This window comes from Odocoileus virginianus, chromosome 17, assembly GCF_023699985.2.
Source record: "Odocoileus virginianus isolate 20LAN1187 ecotype Illinois chromosome 17, Ovbor_1.2, whole genome shotgun sequence".
In the NCBI taxonomy this organism is placed as follows: Eukaryota; Metazoa; Chordata; class Mammalia; order Artiodactyla; family Cervidae; genus Odocoileus; species Odocoileus virginianus.
In genome coordinates, this window is record NC_069690.1 from 19,737,260 (window position 1) to 19,756,184 (window position 18,925).

General features: G+C 39.2%; 1 protein-coding gene and 1 non-coding gene across 5 annotated transcripts in view; both read right to left on the reverse strand.

Annotated features, from left to right (window-relative positions):
• SSH2 (slingshot protein phosphatase 2) overlaps positions 1-18,925 on the reverse strand; it is a 228,689-nt gene that overhangs the window by 27,621 nt on the left and 182,143 nt on the right. For 3 of the 4 annotated variants that reach the window (XM_020911787.2, XM_020911790.2, XM_020911789.2), the window contains 5 exons: positions 15,227-15,295; positions 14,377-14,442; positions 10,133-10,327; positions 6,359-6,452; positions 6,096-6,224 (listed from right to left, as the gene is read on the reverse strand). In XM_020911787.2, the coding sequence (XP_020767446.2) occupies positions 6,096-6,224; positions 6,359-6,452; positions 10,133-10,327; positions 14,377-14,442; positions 15,227-15,295 (553 nt within the window). The remainder of the gene's footprint in view (positions 1-6,095; positions 6,225-6,358; positions 6,453-10,132; positions 10,328-14,376; positions 14,443-15,226; positions 15,296-18,925) is intronic. The other variant, XM_020911788.2, reaches the window with a different exon arrangement.
• On the reverse strand, positions 16,614-16,720 carry LOC139039245 (U6 spliceosomal RNA). The gene has a single exon (XR_011492567.1). It is a non-coding gene; the product is annotated as a U6 spliceosomal RNA (small nuclear RNA).

An 18,925-nucleotide genomic window follows, 5' to 3' on the forward strand; every position in this document is an offset into this window, starting at 1 on the left:
AGGAGTATAATCAGAGTATGTTTTATGCTTAAGTTATCTGAATTAATTTTTTCCTGTGAGGTTATCAATTTGATATACATATGGGTTCATTTGCTCCTGCTTATATTCAATTTTAGGGTGTGTTTTTTCTTCCATGTTTTCCATTTTCTTTTTTAATATACAAGACTTTTAAAAGGTTGAGAGTCAAAAGTTTATTAAAAAATAAACTTGGAAGTCTCACTCCCATTCCTGTCTCTTCAATCCCCCTGGGAAACCATTTTTATTAGTTTGTGGCTTATTCTACCTATGTTGTATTTTGAAAAAATATAAGCAAATATATATTATTGCTTCTGACTTACACACAAGTACTGTACTACATCTACTTTTTTTGTTCTTTGCTTTCTTTACAACGTATCCTCAAACCCACTCTGCATCACAGTGTCACTTTCCCCATAGCCTTGCCAACAAAATGTGTGATTAAGATTTTGAATATTCTCCAAACTGATAGGTGTGAAACTTTATCTCAGTGTAATTTTCACTTGCATTTCTCTTAAGTGTAAAAGTGAGCAACTATTCAATGTTTTAGGTCCATTTTCTACCTTTGAGCTACCTGTTCATGTCTTTTGAAAAGGCAAAGTTTTAAAAAATAAGAATTCATCTATTTCAGAATAATGCATTAAGTGGAATTTCACATTAGAAGACTCAAGTTCAAGTCCTGACTCCCCCTCTGACTGCAGGGCCTTGGGCAAACTGCTTAACCTGTCTTCACTTTCCTTATCTGTAAAATAAAACACTCCCCCCACTCTAGCCCTAGGAATCTAATAGATGGATACCCTCCCCTCAAACTACAAAGTTTCTCCCACTGCTTTTTCCATGTGAGAACACGAAGAGCAATCCTGACTACGCTGCCACACTGATCTCAGACTACAGCCTCTAGAACTGTAATGTTTCTACCATTTACACAGACTTCCCTGTGGCTCAAATGGTAAAGAATCTGCCTACGATGCAGGAGACCAGGGTTCGATCCCTGGTTCGGGAAGTTCCCCTGGAGAAAGGAATGGCAATCCACTCTAGTATTCTTGCCTGGAGATAGAAGCCTGGGGGGCTAGAGTCCACAGGGTCTCAAAGAGTCGGACATGACTGAGTGACTAACACACAGTTTATATGCCAGCACCCCCACCTTGCTCTCCTCCCACCACATTTCTCTCATTTTAAAATGGAAAACCATCTCTCCATCCTAAATCCTCTAGACATTGTCCTTCTTTTCTTTCCTTCATGGTCAAGATTCCCTAGAAATAGAATACTCACTTTCTATAATTCCTCATTTCCCATGTATGTCAACCCAGAACACCACGGCTTCTTGCCCTCATCACTCTTGCTAATGACCTCTTCTAATCGTCTAAACCAGGTCACTTTGGTAATCTCACTCCACTGGCCTTCTAAAGTATTTTTCTTGATATGGTCATCACTCCCTCCTTCCTTAGATCAGACTAAGATATTTATACTTCTGTACAATTAAAATATGCTTAGCATAATTACATAGACCTTAGTGAAAACCCACATGGAAGTATGTTGTTGTAATATCTAGCTTCATGCCTAGCACAATAAAAAGGATCATCAAATGCCTGTTGAATAAATGGTCAAATGAGATAAGTAAATGAAGCACTCTGAAAATTGTCAAGTGTCACTCTAGCACTACCTTCGCGTTACAAGTGATCTGTAACCTGGCCACTGAACTAGGAGACCTCAAGGATGCTGTAGTAAAAGGTCAGTAAGTGATGGACAACTGATCTCTTGTAGAGATCAGTGCTCACTTGACTTGCTTTTAAAATAAACATGTATAAGAGGTTCTTAAGACTCTGTGCTCAACCTTGGAAAACACTCCCACACCAAAGAAACAGGCAAGAAGAATAAAAACAGGACTTTCAAGGAGACAGAAGCCAAGCAATAAGGGTTGGGTGTCTAAACTGGAGCCAGGGAAATGTGACCACCTCACTTCTTAATTTAGAAATCTAAATCCCCTACAGAATTCTGTCCAGCTAGATGGAAATAACCCTGACGTGATGGGAAGAGGCCACGGTTTACATCTACCAGTCCAGAGAAACTTCAATCTGACAATCTGAAATGACACATACCCAGAAACAAAAGAAATTAAATTCATCAGCTACAAGATAAAGACCATTACAGTATACTAACACATATATATGGAATCTAGAAAGATGGTAACGATAACCTTATATGCAAAAAAAGAAAAAAGAGACTCAGATGTATAGAACAGACTTGTGGACTCTGTGGGAGAAGGCGAGGGCGGGATGTTTCAAGAGAACAGCATCGAAACATGTATATCTAGGGTGAAACAGATCACCAGCCCAGGTTGGATGCATGAGACAAGTGCTCAGGCCTGGTGCACTGGGAAGACCCAGAGGGATGGGGTGGAGAGGGAGGTGGGAGGGGGGACCGGGATGGGGAATACATGTAAATCCATGGCTAATTCATTTCAATGTATGACAAAAACCACTGCAATGTTGTAAATAATTAGCCTCCAACAAATAAAAAAAAAAAGGAAAAAAAAAAAAAATTCATCAGCTACTGACTCAGTGAGGCTCACAGCGAGTGACTTGGGCTCTGCTTTGGGCTGCTTCAGCTTAGAAGAACTGGAATCAACATGGTGTCATTACTTTCCTGTCTTTAATACCAATGCCATGCATATTAGCCTTCTGGGTCCTCCACAAACTCAATCTTTTTTTTTTTCCTCCATGTTTCTCAGGCTTACAACAACATACTTCCATGTGGGTTTTCACTAAGTTCTATGTAATTATGCTAAGCATATTTTAATTGTACAGAAGTATAAAATGAAATCTTAAAACTGGAATACATCTTAAACTAAGTTCACTTCCATCTTTCATTTTGGTTCACCCACATTGTACTCTGGCCCAAAGACTTAAGTGACTGACTTTTTTCCCCCAAATGTTATCCTTAGGAAATAGCCTTGTTGGGGACCAAGTGTTTCAAACAAAATATAAGAGGACAGCACATTTATGGCAAATGAGGAGGACTGTATTGGGGGTTCTGCTAAGACCATACAGCTCAACATAGAATCTTCAAGGACTGGTATGCCTGCCCAAATCTTTATCATACCATAGCTACCGCGTCAACACTGTGAGCCACCTTACTGTGGTACAAGCTTTACAATTTCTTCTAAAAAGTTGATGATACACATCTCCAGTTGAGGGGCAAAAGTCCTGAACAAGAGACTTACCTTAATGTTTCTTTGAAATGGAAACTCATTTTAAAAGGATTTGTAATGTCAAATCTTGAAAAAGATAACCATCAGTGGTAAACTTCTGACTACTTTTTTATTCGCAAAGAAAACTACTGGTTGCCTGTCCAATAGTTCCGTGTTTCCCTTGTTTAACTAAGAAAGTTGTTGGCCTTTCTGCAAAGGATCTCTGTTCACATCTAGCATTTTCTCAGCCAAATCGGACAGCCTCCAGAAGAGCTGTTGATACTGAGATTTGGTTGGGCAAAGGCTTCCAACTCAGAGGAGCAGTACACTCTTAGGGGTGGGGAAAAACTTTTTCTGGAAATACCTTGGCTTCCAACCAATCAACCCTGTCTTCTCACAGCAGGTTTTTCTTTAAATTACACTCTATACTTTTCTTCTCCACATCAGCTGGACACGTTTCTGAATAAACATCTCTGTGCAGTGCACTACAGACTGAGCATTCTTCCTAAGGCAGGGGAGAATGCCTGCTGCCTCCCTTCACACGATCTGCTTGCACTCCAGGCATGGCAGCTATGAACAAGACGAAATGACTTTGCAGAAAATTAACACCACCACTTGCAGTTTGGATAAGACCTCTTTTTCCAAGTCAACTGCTGGGAAAGCCAGCGGAGCACAGACTCACTGGAGGAGAGATATGGGTTTGGACACAGGATGTGGCGATGCAAACAAAGGGAGGAAGCCATGAAGGAAGAGGTACAATAAGATGTTTAGACAACCTGTTTGTGCACTTATTTTGCTGCGTAAGAGTTAAATTTCAGAATTCTCCAGTTTGAAAGTTGCACCCCCCAAAAGAAAAATATTCACAAGGCAAAGAGCATGTCCATTTCTAGAAAACAGAATAATATCTGAAGCTGAATACACTTTCCTTTTTCAAAAATATGCACATAGATACATATTAAAAAAGTAAAACAAGAGCTAGAAGGTAGTATTATATAAGGATGATTAATGGTGTTTATCTCTCTTGGTGTTGATTAAATGTCATTTATTGTCTTCTAGAAGTTGTCTAAATTTTTTGCAATGAAACCAAATTATTTTTGTAGTAAGAGAAAAACCCAAGACAGAAGACTATGCCAATAATCATGAAATAATAGGATGAATCTACTGATACAAATACTCAAAGGCCTTGCTGATTAGGGACTAATTTGGGGAGAATTGGATTGTTCTTTCTGTTTAAAGTACTACTAACATGTATTTATATGTCCTAAAATAGTAACATTTTAGGAAGAGGTAAGGAGAAGATAGTTCTTGAGAGGGTGGCATCTGAAACACAGGGGAGCATGTCTGAAATTAAACAGTTAGATAGTGGCTGAATTTGACATTTATCATGTCCGAGTCCTTTTAGGTATTAAGATTCAAGCTCAGTGGAAAAGCAACTCCAAGTTTATAGCTTTGGTCACTTTCTAATGAGTTATTTTTGGCTACAGGCACTTGTCTGTCATAAAAATTAGTCATGTTACATGGAGACAGTTGGGGGCAGGGTCCATTTGAATGAATGACTCATAAGTTTTCTATGGACAACACAAAAAATTCTTTCCAAGGATACAAAAACAGGGAATACTTAAACCCTCATAGAATTACACACAAAAGTCAGCAAAGCCAGGTGCTACACAAATGGAAAGGTCAATGACAGTTTTGCCGTATGATCTACATCCAGAAATGGCAACACACATTGGTCAAGTTAAAGTAATGGAAAAGAAGTTCTCCTCCCAGCTCACAGCTTTTCATGAGTAATTTCATAGCTATACACCCCATGAATCACTCGACAAGCACACACACTCCAAAGTGTCAACAAGTTAATTCAGGGCACAAGGCTTCAATGGCATGAAGTCTAACTGCTGGATGAAATAAATTCATATTCAGGGTGAGATGATCCAGTTTAGTCAGTTCCTGTGCATTTATTCCTCTTCCCTGTTTCCCAGCTTCTAATCATTTCACAGCTCACAAATGTCCTTATCAGAGAAAGGAAGTGAAATTCAAACCAATCGATTTAGTTCCTTGTTAGCATTTTTAGTCAAAGGATGTGAGAACTGGAAATAAAAGTGAGGTTTTGGTGTCCTCCACTGACTTTAATTATCCTTGTGTATCCTTGGTCCCACTACCATGTACAGATGAAAACAAGAACTCATTAACATCTGGGAGATAAATCGGTCTTGGGATTTTAGAATCTTTCCTAATCCATCTGTCAGAGAGCTCTCCTTGGGCTAATTACAAGTCACTGAATGTCCAGCACCATCAAGAACAATTTTAAGTCACTGAAGATTTGGTGATCAAAAAGTAACTGAGGGACTAAAAATATAGCTTCAAGGTTTCAAATATTTTGAAAGTCCAATAGTCTGTTAGAGGTAGTTTTCTGCTCTGTTCAGATGTATCAGACCTTAGACCCATTTGGCAGATGTGGAAGAGTGACGTCCAAGGATCATTCTATTTGTATACACTGGACTGGTCTGCTTTGTGACTATTACTTCCAACAGCATGAGATCTTTAACCACCCATGGGGAGAAAAGGCTTGATCTGTAGCATCTGCCAACTTCCTTGGTGTAAATTTCCCCACCATAGTCAACTGCTGTCATTGAGTAACTGGGAAGAAATGAGCACAAGCATACCATTATATAACCTTTCCACCACACAACAGACATAAATAACCTTTAGAGCACAGATAACAGTAAAATGTAGTCAAATAATTAGGAAGTGATGAGGTTTGGGTATTTATTACCTTTGTTTTTAACATAAGCTACAATTTATTTGAGTATAATAAAATTTGATGATTGCCCCCCATGGGTTGGTAGAGACGAGTTTTGGCACACCCCTTTAAACTGGCCCTAAAACTTACCAAGAACACATGCTCAAATATCTGTGTAGGGCTATCCATCTGACCAAGGATCACTATCATTTCATTATCTATAAATTCCTTGAATTCTCGCAAGTTGCACACCATTTGCATTTCCAGTTCAGTTCGTATCTGAAACAGAGATGACATAATTGTACTAACCTCTGAATGGTCCCTCTGGACTTTCAATTGCTCACCATTTCCAGCCCCTCTCCTATTATTAATCTACCTCGAGCCTTGAACAATGAGGACTCAAAGTCTCTTACCTCTTTTGATGTGATATTCTCCAAATCCTTCTGCATCATAATCTCCCTTAATCTGGTTTTAATTAGCCTCTCTGTCCGCTCACGTTCAGTTGGTCTGAGAAGAGAGAAATGGTGACTTTTCTTAGGTAGGATACTGACCAAGTTAATGAATATGTCATTTGATTATGTTTCTAAATTGTCAGGCCTTTCCTTTTGTTACTCTTAAGTTTATATTCTGGAGGCAGGGAAAAAAGGAAAAAGTTTCTTTTCAGAATGTATAGAATGTAACAGGGAGAAATTATTACTTGAAGAGACTGTAGATGTCTAAAAGCCCATAAATACATTCACGTATAAAGATCCAAGAAGGAGTAAAGACAAATAGGCTACACTGAGTGCAGTACTTTAATGGAGGACCATTTCCATCAAGTAACCCTCAGCACCGCTTGTTGAGCTAGAAAACCAAGCGGGGTATGACCTACTATGGAACTGTGTCTTTTGTAGCTTAAAAATGCCACCCAGTGCTGATCAATTGTTGCTATGAGTGGGAAAGAGAGAAGAGTGATTTCTGCCTTCTTCAATGAAGCAAATTCTCTTCCAAAATGCATTTCAAGGATTAACTACCTAGAGTACCCTATCCAAAATATTTTCCTTTTTTGCAAAAGCTCTTGCAGTATTTCTGTGAAATTATTATTCCCATTTACAGATAAAGGAAATAGACAGCTGAGAGGTTAAATGATATGCCAACTGTCACTTAAAATGGCAAGAGAACCAGAACTCTTTGCCCAGCTTAACTCTCTACCTGCAGGATCATGCTGCTTACATTAGTCTTCTGGCTCTCTTAAAAATAAAAATTTCCCTTGGCACTTTATTATGAAATCAAACTAGGAGGCTGATTCTCCAATTACTAGAAAGATACTGGTTCAACATAACTGGATGCTTCTCTCTAAAAGCATTATTCTCTAAGATGCAGCATCTGAGTGGGGCTTACAGAGCGCTCTTTCTGTCTCCGCCTTCCCTCCTACCTACTCAAGAAGGTATCTGTTCTGTACTTCCTTATTTGGAGATGGAAATGGACTAAGCCTTCAGGCATCCTGCCTGCCTTTGCTGCCTACGGCCTTATCACTGGCTGCAAAAATAGCTTCAGTATAATCTCCAAAGATGGATGCTCTGAGCCCACAACCTTGGGGTTTCCCACCACTTGGACTCATAAGTTTCTCATGAACCCTGCAGAGCATAGCTAACACCTATGCCATTCCCCTGTCAATCAGCTCAAGCACCCCAGTCTTGACCAGGAATAAAATGTTTAACCACGCTCCCCACCACTTTTCCCAGACATAGCTAACGGCAGAAAGTTACACATTTCAGTCATCTATTAAAAATAAACATTGGTTTAAAAAAAAACAAATTTTAGCACCTGAGTGCAATGGGTTTGATTCCCTAGTTTAGCAGCCTTTCTCCCAATCCTTCACACTTATTGGGGCAGAGTGTTTGGGAGCAAATACACCTGGGTGTTTTGTTTTTTTTTCCATTTTTTTTTGCTTGTTTTGTGTTCTTAAATTTTGGGTTTAGTTATTTTTGCTGCACGTGGGCTTTTTCCAGTTGTGGCAAGCCAGGGCTACTTTCTAGTTGTGGTGCGAGGGCGTCTCATTGCAGTGGCTTCTCTTGTTGCAGAGCACAGGCTCCGTAGTTGTGGCTCGTGGGTTTAGCTGCTGCATAGTATGTGGGATTAAATCTGTGTTCCCTGCATTGGCAGGCAGATTCTTAACCACTAGACCACCAGGGGAAGTCCACACCTGGTTTTAACCCCAGCCCTGCTACTTACTATTTATATGACCTTGAACAAATTTCTTTCTTTCACTGAGCCTGGTTTCCTTTTCTATAAAATAAGAACAGTAATACTCTCTGTCTCATGAGGTTTTTATGAGAATTAAATGAGATACTATGAAGTGCCTAGTATAACATTTGACCTACACTGGAGGCACCATATACCTATGTTCCCTTTTCAATCTTCCTTGGATTTCATAATATAAACTTTATTCACAGTGGAGCACTTAAGTCCATTTTGGCATACATTCTCTGTATCCTCAGCATTCTTTTTAAGGCTCTTCTAGTCAACTTAGGAAAGAAGAGGGAATGGAAAAGGCATTACATCACAAACATACTTTCTCCCTCAATTTCACTAAAGAAAAATTTGGAAAATACATACATACAGAAAGAAGATAAAAATCACTGAAAATCCTATCATTATTAGTACTCTGACCTACAGCTCTCAGTCTCTTTTACTATAGACAGACACTTGTTTACTAAATATATCTTAAAACTGCGGTTATATTGTACATACTAAGAATTAACATTTAATGAGCCTTTACCATGTGCCAGGGACTATATTTTACGTATTTATTTATTTATTTTTGCTCAGGGATAGAGCGAGATTATGGGCAATTTCATTTTCTTTTTTGGGGCTCTAATTTTCAAATTTTCTCTAATGAAATCAGAAAAAAGGAAAAGAAAGGTTTTCTCTCTCTGATTCAAAATGTCTGTTTACAAACCAGATGAGATATCTATTCCTCTGACACTCATCAACCAGTCGTAAAGAGTAAATCAGTAACACTGCTCCTGTGGACTTGGCTGGCGATCAATGGTTAACTCTGAGCTTCCACCCCAGGGAACTAAGATCCCGCATGCTGTGTGCTGTGTTCAAAACAACAACAAAGGAAAATAAAAAACCAAAACCAAAACAACAAGAAAACACTGCCCCCAATTCTGAAGGCCATACTATGCTTGTCTTTTTAGTTACTGTGGAATCTTTAAGGGACTAGAGCTACTAGTACTAACTGACCCTCGTACCAATCATACCCTACACAGAAAAGTTTCTACTTTTTAAATGACTATTCCCTGCACACGATTCTTGGAAACTTCACTTTTTTCCAGTAAAAAAGCATTTCTTATCTAAATTAAGCCTTTAAAAAATCATGAACTGTTCAGGTGTCACTTCAGGAATCTGAAGGCAAAGGGGTGTAAGATCCTTTTAGTAAGTTGCTACTCTTCTTTCCCAGATGTAGAAAATACCTTGTAGGTGAAGAAAGATCAATTCAGAGCAAAACAAACATCCTGATTAATTTCGAAAGCAGGAACTAGGTATGAAAAAATTTCCAAAATAGTCACATAAGTTTCAACACATAGACCTAACTAAAAGGAAATAAACATCAGCTTCAACTTAGGTCTTTATCCAGTTCACAGCACAGCAGGGAGATTTAATAAAGTATCTACAGACCTGATAAGTCAAATGTGGGCTGAGTAAGACATGAATTATAAAATGTATTTTTAAAAATCTTAACAGAAATCAGTTAAAAATTCAGCATAATAATGTCAGTATTCTTTTAAATTGACTGGAAACATCTTGTTTTCTGAAGTGTTTAGAAACATCCGCGCTAAAGCTTTCAACGTCATTAACTTGTTTAGCAAATGCTTCTTTTACAGATAATGCAAAGACAAGAGCTCAGCTGAACTCCTTTAAAGTCAATTTCTGATTAGTGGAATTGGAATTAATGGGATTTTATGGTACTGCAGTCCTTAACTGTGGAGACTCCGCTGTGCCCAGGTGTGAGACTCTTCAGGTTTTCGCATATAACAGAAAGAACAGAAAGAAAAGGGCAGATGTGCAGGGTCAACAATGACTAGCGTCACTGGTAAGGTTAATTCCCTAAGAGGAGAGACTAGGGAGGAACATGCTGCTTCCAGACCCCTGAGAACCTAACAGAGGGGATGTCTGGGATCCCCAGCAAGATGACTTACATGTCTGTGAAGAGAGCAGGAGAGTCAGGTCGGTGGGACTGCACATCCTGCATAGCATTCCATTCGTTGACTGAGGACTGGTCTGAGTTGATATGGCTCTCATAGTAACTCACCCAGGTGAGAAAGAGGCTGCCGGGGTAGTAGTTATGCATTCTGGCCACTTCACAAGCCTTGTGTAAACTCTGCAGTGCAGACCTGAAAGATAGGCTGGGAAGTGAGACTGGAGACCTGTGGGGATACCTAAAGGCCAGTAATCCATGTATACCCCAAACTCTTCCAATTTTAAAATCTTACAGAATTGGGCCTCTGGAGAATCTACTGCTTGGAAATCAAGATTCTCTGATCCTGATTATAATAATACCATATTATCTATTCATAGCAATCAACTAGACATTTCTTGCTGAAAAATATGACGCATTATAAAGGTGGGGGGTTGCGGGGGGAGTACAAGAACTGACAACCTACCAGTGGAAAATAGGTCCAAGTACCTGCGGAGCTCACCATGAGCTCACAGTATATTTAGTTAGACATTTGTTGCTGTTGTTTAGTTGGTAAGTCATGTCCAGCTCTTTTGTGACCCCCATGGACTGAAGCCCACCAGGCTACTCTGTTCATGGGATTTTCCAAGCAAGAATACTGGAGTGGGTTGCCATTTCCTTCGCCAGGGGATCTGTCCAACCTAGGGACTGAAGCCACATCTCCTGTGTCTCCTGCATCGGCAGGTGGATTCTTTACTGCTGAGCCACCAAGGAGGCCCGGTTAGATCCAGTTATGGTTGTATACAGCTACGGCTGGAACCACGCTATGGCCTGTATCACCAGAGAATGAAGATCTACTTCATTTACCACACAAAGGTTTGCTTCTCTTGGCACAGGGTCACGTAGAGCATATATTCCCTATGATTCTTAGAGGTTCCACAAAGATCACATAGACAGATGTCCCTAAGCCTTGAGGACAAGTCCTTTTATGGATGTACTGCTCTAATGACATTTGTCATTCTTGCTGCCTTAGTTCCCCTTAGTCACTTTAAGCCATTTATTCATACCCTTGAGCTACTTTCTAAGAACAGCTCTGGTTATTCTGTGACTAATTAGATCTCTGACTCCAAACCTAGGAACTCAAGAAAGGTAAAAAAAAACTGAAAAATATTGTTTTGGTTATATACTTGGGAAAAACTTGAGCCAGAAATGCTAGGAAGTTAGTTACTCCAAAGCAGGCATCTTTCTATGTTTTTGTTTACTGATGTATCTCAAGAGCCTAAAAGGATGCCTTCTTTAAAAAAAAAAAAAGAATGCCTTCTAGTTCAAAGTTAAAATTTGTTGAATGAAATGACTTATTAGCTATAAATTAATATCTTTCCTAAGGGAAAAGGACATTATGAGAGAACTCTGTGGCCAATCTATTTATATCTTTTGCTTAAAAATGCCTTTTTACTGTTTCTTCTTTCATAACAAATATGATCATGCTCATTTTAGAAAATTTAGCGATCTCAGGTAAAAGGCAGGAATATCCTGTAATCTGACCACTCAGAAACAACCACTGCTAAGCTTTTAGTATAGATCTTTCCAGTCTGTTTGTCTCTGCAGAGATTTAAAATAAAGACATGATCATATTCCGCATACCTTATTTAATTTGTTCTTTTACTTTACACTTTGTCGTCAACATTTTTCCATGTCAATAAATGTTCAACTAGATAATTTTCAATGGCTGCATATTTAGAAACATGGATGTACTGGAATTTAACTGATTCCTAGTTTTTTAGACATTTAAATTGCTTTCCATTTTTTGATACTATTAGAACAACTGATAAAGATTCTTACAGTTAAAAATCTGCACACACCCTTGATTATTACCTCAGGATAAATTCTTGGAAGCAGAATCACTATGTCAAAGGGTATACAAAATGGTAAGGTGTACTGGCAAATCATTCTCCAGAAAGGTCACTCCAGTTTATTTTCCCATCAGCGAGGCTATGACAGTGCTGTTTCTAGAATCCTTGTCAACCTCATATAATGTACATTAAAAAATAAAATTATGACCAATTTGATTGGAAAAACATGCCAGTCCATTTCTACTAGGGAATTAGATTTTCCCAAAAGAACAAAATTGCAGAATCTTTTAAAATGTTTCCTTTTACTCAAACTAAGCCAAATTCTCAGAATTCTCAGCAAACTTCAGTTTCATTACACAGATTCAAGTCTCTAGTCACCCGTGGCTCAGCAGGTAAAGAATCCACCTGCAATGTAGGAGACGTGCAGGTTGGGAAGATCCCCTGCAGGAGGAAAGGGCAACCCACTCCAGCATTCTTGCCTGGGAAATCCCATGGACAGAAGAGCCTGGCAGGCTACAGCCCACGGGGCCACAAAAAGAGTAGGACACGACCGAGCATGAACACATACGCTAAAGTAAAAGCTAGCTTAGTGCAACATACAGGATATTCAACGCATGTTTTCTTCATCCAGGAAACACATGCTTCAAAAGCATATGCTATAAGTATTTGGTGCAAGTACCCTAAAACACATTCTAGGCACAGCCACCTTGTATTTCAGCTGTGTACAGGAGAGAGAGGCTGTAGTAACCACCTTCCGGTGAAGGAAACACCTGATCTAAACGTTGCTTTGATTCACACATCATCTACTAGGGTTTTTTGTTTTCCTGTGACTTTCAGTTCACTAATCCCCATGTGGTACACCAAAAGAAGTTTATTCTGCAATAAGCTAACAGAGCTAGGACTAGTCAGTCTACTTTAAAACATCAAAGCTTGGATTACTTGAATCCTAAAGAATTAAGACTGCTTTGTATTCCTGCCCCAAATATAGCTGAGAACATTGCATTTATGGGACTTAGGCTGTTGGGTTTTATTTGGTACAGGTCACATGCGTTTTCCTTCAAACTTTAAATGTTTTATTTTGTATTGGGGTACAGCTGATGAACAATGTTGTGGTAGTTTCAGATGAGCAGTTGAAGGGCCTCAGCCATACACATGTATCCATTCTCCCCCAAGTCCCTCTCCCATCCAGGCTGGCTTTGAGTAGAATTTCATGTGCTATACAATAGGTTCTTGTCAGTTATCCATTTTGAATACAGCAGTGTGTAATTGCAGGTCAGTTGCTTTTAACTGAATCTTAGTCAAAAGAGGTTATAAGTTTTTCTATGAGAAATTTATCACTGAAATATGCCCTAAAACTAAAAATTGGTCTAAACACATGACCTGAAACTCTGTCCTACCTCTATTACTGCATGAGGTAATAAGATTTAATTGTTCAGTGGACTCTTTTAGGACTGCACCCACTTCAAGTCTATCCATCCAGTTATTCAGGGGTAAGTGATCTCCCTGGAGTCTTTTCAGGCTCCTTTATTTCTCCTTTGGCTTGCATTCTGCCCATTCTGCTCCTCGTGGGGACTTCCACGACAGAACAGGCAACTGAAAGGGGGCTGAAACTCAAATCCCCGACCAGGCGACGACTCTGAATCTTAAGAATCACATCACTCCCTGCTTATATTGGATCATTTTTCTAGATAATCCAGAACAAGAGAAAAACAGTGTATTCTGTCTAAATGTAAGAGATACTAGTAGGCCAGTTAGGTGACCTCTCCCAAACTTCAGTTTTCTCACCCAACATAAAGAGTTAATGATATTTGGGGGAGTTGGTGTGATGATTAGATGTAATCTATGTAGAGCACTAGAGTCAATGCCTGACACATACAGTAAGTAACCCCAGAAGTGTCAGTACATCAGCTGATGGTTATTAACAATTACGGTGTTTTTTCTAGAATTTATGTGCATTATATAAATAGTATCACAAACAGCTGCCAACAATTTAAATGGAAACATCGATATACAATGTAACTCCATCAGTGCTATCCCTGATTACCTGAAGAAAGAGGAAATTAATGCATAGTCATGAATGTTCTAGCGGCTCTAGATGGCTACCAACTAACTGAGTCAATGTGTCCCTATAAAGCTCAGTTCCAACAGGCTACGTGATCCATGAAGAATACCTGTGAGTTTCACTTGTTCACCAATGCTAAAGGCCTTACATGTGGTCATTTGAAAACTGAACTTCTAGGTCATCTTTAACTATAATGGTCACACAGACAGATCACAAAATCCTATACACACAAACAGATAACCAGGCATTTTCATAAAGAACTGTTCCATTTCAAATACAATTTCTCACAAAACACTGTTTCAATAACATATTAAAAAAAACTTTTGTAGAGATAATCAAAAGTACTCTTACCACATTGCCTGCACAGATACAGGTTTGAATATGTGAACTCTGTTATCTGTTGAGACGCTGAATCCACTAAGGAAAACAGAATGAAACAAAAATCTGTTAAGTGAGAGTAGGTTATTTCAGTTGTGAGTTTTCAAGGATGTTTCCTAGGCTAGCAACTGCTGGCTCAGCAGAAGGTATCAAGTACTTTGTGTAGAAGTAAACTGGAGTAGGACTTGACTGAAAAGCTTCGAAAAATTGTCTGATTTTATCTACCAAGCAACATGAATGGACTCCCACATTGGAGTGAGGGAATTACATACTGTTTCCCAGCTGGAGCTATGGACAAACTGTTCTGCTGTATATTTCCACTTGGAAGTCTTGCGGGTTCTTAGTAAACCTGACCCTGGTATTATAAACTGGAGCAAACATCTTGGTCTCTTGGGGACACATTCTAAAAACACCAGGAGGTGGGGGTGGGGGGGTCACTGGAAAGAACTGGCACAGAAATGGGTTATACTGTAGGCTGACAGCTGGCAGAGGCAGCGAGAGGTTATTTGAAACAGAACATATCATCCTCTGGGAGAGCATTGCAACAGTCCCACATGCTCAGACTAAAGAGTGAGCCAACAGACTAGCTTGTCTTTGTTTGGATTCTTACCATAGTCGGCCCAGAAGAACAGAAGTGAGAGGCTCTGGCAAGTTGTATTTTTACTCTACTTTACAAAACAGGAGTTTAAAAGGACTCGCTGAGCTGCTGATATGACAGTTCAGTTGGGTACAATGGGCCTCCCATTCAGCTGAATGAATGGGCACTAAGATGGAACACCACCCCTTGGCTTTCTGTAGGAGAATAAAAAGGGAAAGCTCTTACCCATCACCATCCAAATGGATTAGGGTGTCACTCCAGAGAGGCAGGACTAAGCCCATGGTACAAGTGCTACTGCAAGACAAGAAACAGTCCATAAGTTACTTTCTGTTACCCTAGGAAGCAGTTCTTTTTTTTAACTCTTTCACCACAAAGGATGTCCCTAAGTTCTAAATTCTGACACAGGTGGAGAAACTTCTAACATATTACAATTAGTATCTGTTATATAACTAACTGCACACTTGTTAGTTAGATACTTGTATATTGAACAAAGGAAACCTAACTGACGCAGCTTCCTGTATTGCTGTCTTGCCAATGGCCGCTGTCTGAAAAGTCCAGGTGACGGCTGATGCGCTACTGGCAGGGCTCAGCCCAAGATTACAGCTCCCAAGTCAACTCTAAGAATTATTTCTAATACCAAGAACTGCTGGTTACTGCAGATCTCTGAATGTGATTTGCTCAATTTTAATCCCAAGGTTTACATAGATTTATTAAATGCCAGAATATACTCAGTAGCCTAAAAGGGAAAAGTAATTGTTGATGGCCGAGAGAGACAAAATAGACACACTGCCGTTTAAATAAATAAAACAGTGCTTGGTGGCTATGCGCTGAAACAGCACTGCTGAAGTACAGAGTGAACAGGGCTCTCAACAACCAACAAAGGGGTAGCTCTAGGATCATGTGTTAAAATATTATTTAAATCACACACACTCCAGGAAAGAAATTAGTTTTAAGTTAGTGGAACAGGCTGGGATGGAAACCATGGGCTCCCAACTGAGTCTCTACCACACCACTTCTCTGGCCAACTACAATCACCTTGGTAAGACTTCTGCGACTTTTTCTCCTGAAGGCTGCCATAAGCCATTCTCCCCTCCATCTAGTCTCCCAAAGCCTCCCACACCTTCCCTGCCAATATATCTAGAGAAGCAGTATGATACAGGAGAAAGAACACTGGACGTAGGAGGTGCAACAGTGAAGGATGGCTAAGAACACAGGCTCTGGAGTCAGAGGGGTTCTACAATCTGGATTCTGACATTAACCATACAATTAACTGTGTTGTGCTCCAGCTTCCTATCTGTAAAACTAGGATAAAAAATACCTTCTTTATTGAGCTGTTTTGAAGATTAAATTAGATAACACACCAAAAAAAAAAAAAAGTGTGCAACAGTGCTTAAACATAACAACTACCATTTATTGAGCAGTTAGTTATACTATGTCAAAAGATCTGAACCTAATCTCCTTCAGTATTTCAATTCCTTTTGACATGTTATTTAACCCCTCCCAGGCTTAGTTTCTTCATCTTAAAATGCAGGTAACAAAACCTAAACCTCATAGGGTTATCATAAAAATCTAACATATTTAAAGTGAAAAAATATATATATGTATGTTTAAAAAAAATATGGAACACTTCATGGACTTGCGTGTCATCCTTGCTCAGGGATCATGCTAATCTTCTCTGTATCATTCCAATTTTAGTATATATGCTGCCGAAACGAGCACTACAGTGAAAAAAAAGTAAAGTGAAAAATACATATGACTGTATTGTCATGTAAAACAAATGTTCAATATGAATCTGTAATGGGTGCTCTAGGAAAACGGAGAGTGATTTTGGCAGGGCAGGGAGGGGGGCGTCATGATAATGCATTAAAAACAACGCAGGGAACATGGAACTCCCATTGCTGGAGTCACTGCAGGGCTAAGGGAGGCTGTCCCCTAGTTGGGCAGCGTCTAATGTGCACCGCACTTGCTAGCCTGTATTACTCACAACGACACTAGTGATTCCAGAGTAGGAGATTCAGATCAAGATTGAACAGCTTAAGCACACCGTAACCTTGGGCCTGGACTCCTGAAGAGCTCTTGTGCCAGGCCCTGGAGGGAGGAAGACAGCTCCACCACTGTTTTTGTTGAATAGATGAGATGGGTACAGAGAAAACCTGTTTTGAAAATGGCTTCTCAAGGTTGAGTGGGCTTTTAGAGTAAGTTTTTTTAAGGAAATGCTTAGCTAGGTCCTAGCAACAAGTATATGAAGGGTCAATAGCTTAGTGGCAAATCGAGAAATTAAGTAACTAAACAAGGTACCAAAGGTTCAAAGGAGTGTGATCCATGGGCTTGTGACCAGACACCAGTTAAACTTTAGACAAGTGACAATGATATGCAGGAAGCAAACATCACATTTTCTGCTTGTATTCAGGTCAGAATGTTTTTTTACATTAAGGAGTAGCTTCATCACATGACAGGAAAGAGAGGCCCGAATTAGGCACATCTAGTATTTTTATCTAGTTTATCTTGAGTCACATGAGATTTTCTCCATTAAAATATAGTTACTTCATTTAATAAAAGACACTCATCTCATTAAAAAATATTCATTGAGTGGCTTTATGTACCAGACATTTCAAGGTATTGGTGGAATGAAGAAAAATTAAAACATCATAAAGCTCCTTTATAACTTGAAATATATGTAAAATGCAATTTGGAAACTAAAGCTATACTTTTTATTAAAAAATTTATCACTTAAACTATAACACAATATGTAAAGATCTTACAAAGAGGCTAAATAAACTGGCTATAATAGATTTTGAGAATCCTTGGAATGAGCATGTCATAAACATTCTGGGTTTTAATACTGTTCTGAAACATTAACTTTTTATATTCACAGATACAAAGGATACAGATTCCTTAAACAGCAACTGAGACAGAAATGATAGTAGATTACCTGAGCAATGGTATTCTGAAGTAGGTAGCATTTTTCTTACTATCTAAGCTCATTCAAACAGACGGTGTAGGGGAATAATTCATAACATCAAATTTACCAAACAGAATTAAAACTAGTTTCTCTAGCTTTTCTTATCACATTTTGTCTTCCATAAATGAAAATTTTCTTTTGTTGGTCAGATATGAATCAGGCAGGACTATTACCAAAGACAGATGCAGTTCACTGAGGATAAATTACTGGGCACTTACATTAATAAGCATTCTTTATGATTTCTAGGGATGTTCAGGACAAGGTGAAAGAGAGAGAGCATTAGACACCTGACTTCTCACACTCTGGGTCAGGAGAATCTGAAGTTGTCACCTTCTCTCTCGGGTAAGACTCAAGTGCTGTGTCCATGCAGCTCCAGTTCCTGTTTTGTGGGACTTCCAAAGGAGCGGTCAGGGAGAACCAAATCAAAGGAAGGAAGATGGAGAGCAGCACTGTCCACCTGATCTTTCTGTGATGACGGAAACGTTCTGTCCAACAGGCAAGCCACAAGTCACATAGAGCTAGAGCACGTGAAATGTGGCTAGTTGTGGCAGAGGAACTGAAACTTTAGTTTTATTTAATTTTATTTAAATAGTTACAATGTGATTAGTGGCTTATCATACTAGACAGTACAGATCTAGAAAGATAAAAACCCAAGTCAGAGGTTTTAAAATACTAATTAATGTAGGCAAGATAGGTATTCTTATAGGATGAATACTTCTGTAAAGATGTGCTGCTTAGCTAACAGGAGAGGTTAAAACCGGGCAGGAGAAAAAGCTTCCTAAATGTGGTTTTCAATCCTGTGTAATTGCAGGGCATTACAATTAAAGGCTGTAAGTGGTATACAAGGTAACGACTCTGGCCCTGTGATCCTGGTGAACCCACAAATCATTTTCAGGCTGACTGCTATGTTCAAACTCAGGTAAACACTAGTTTGAAAATCTTTCTGGTGACAGTGTGATTTT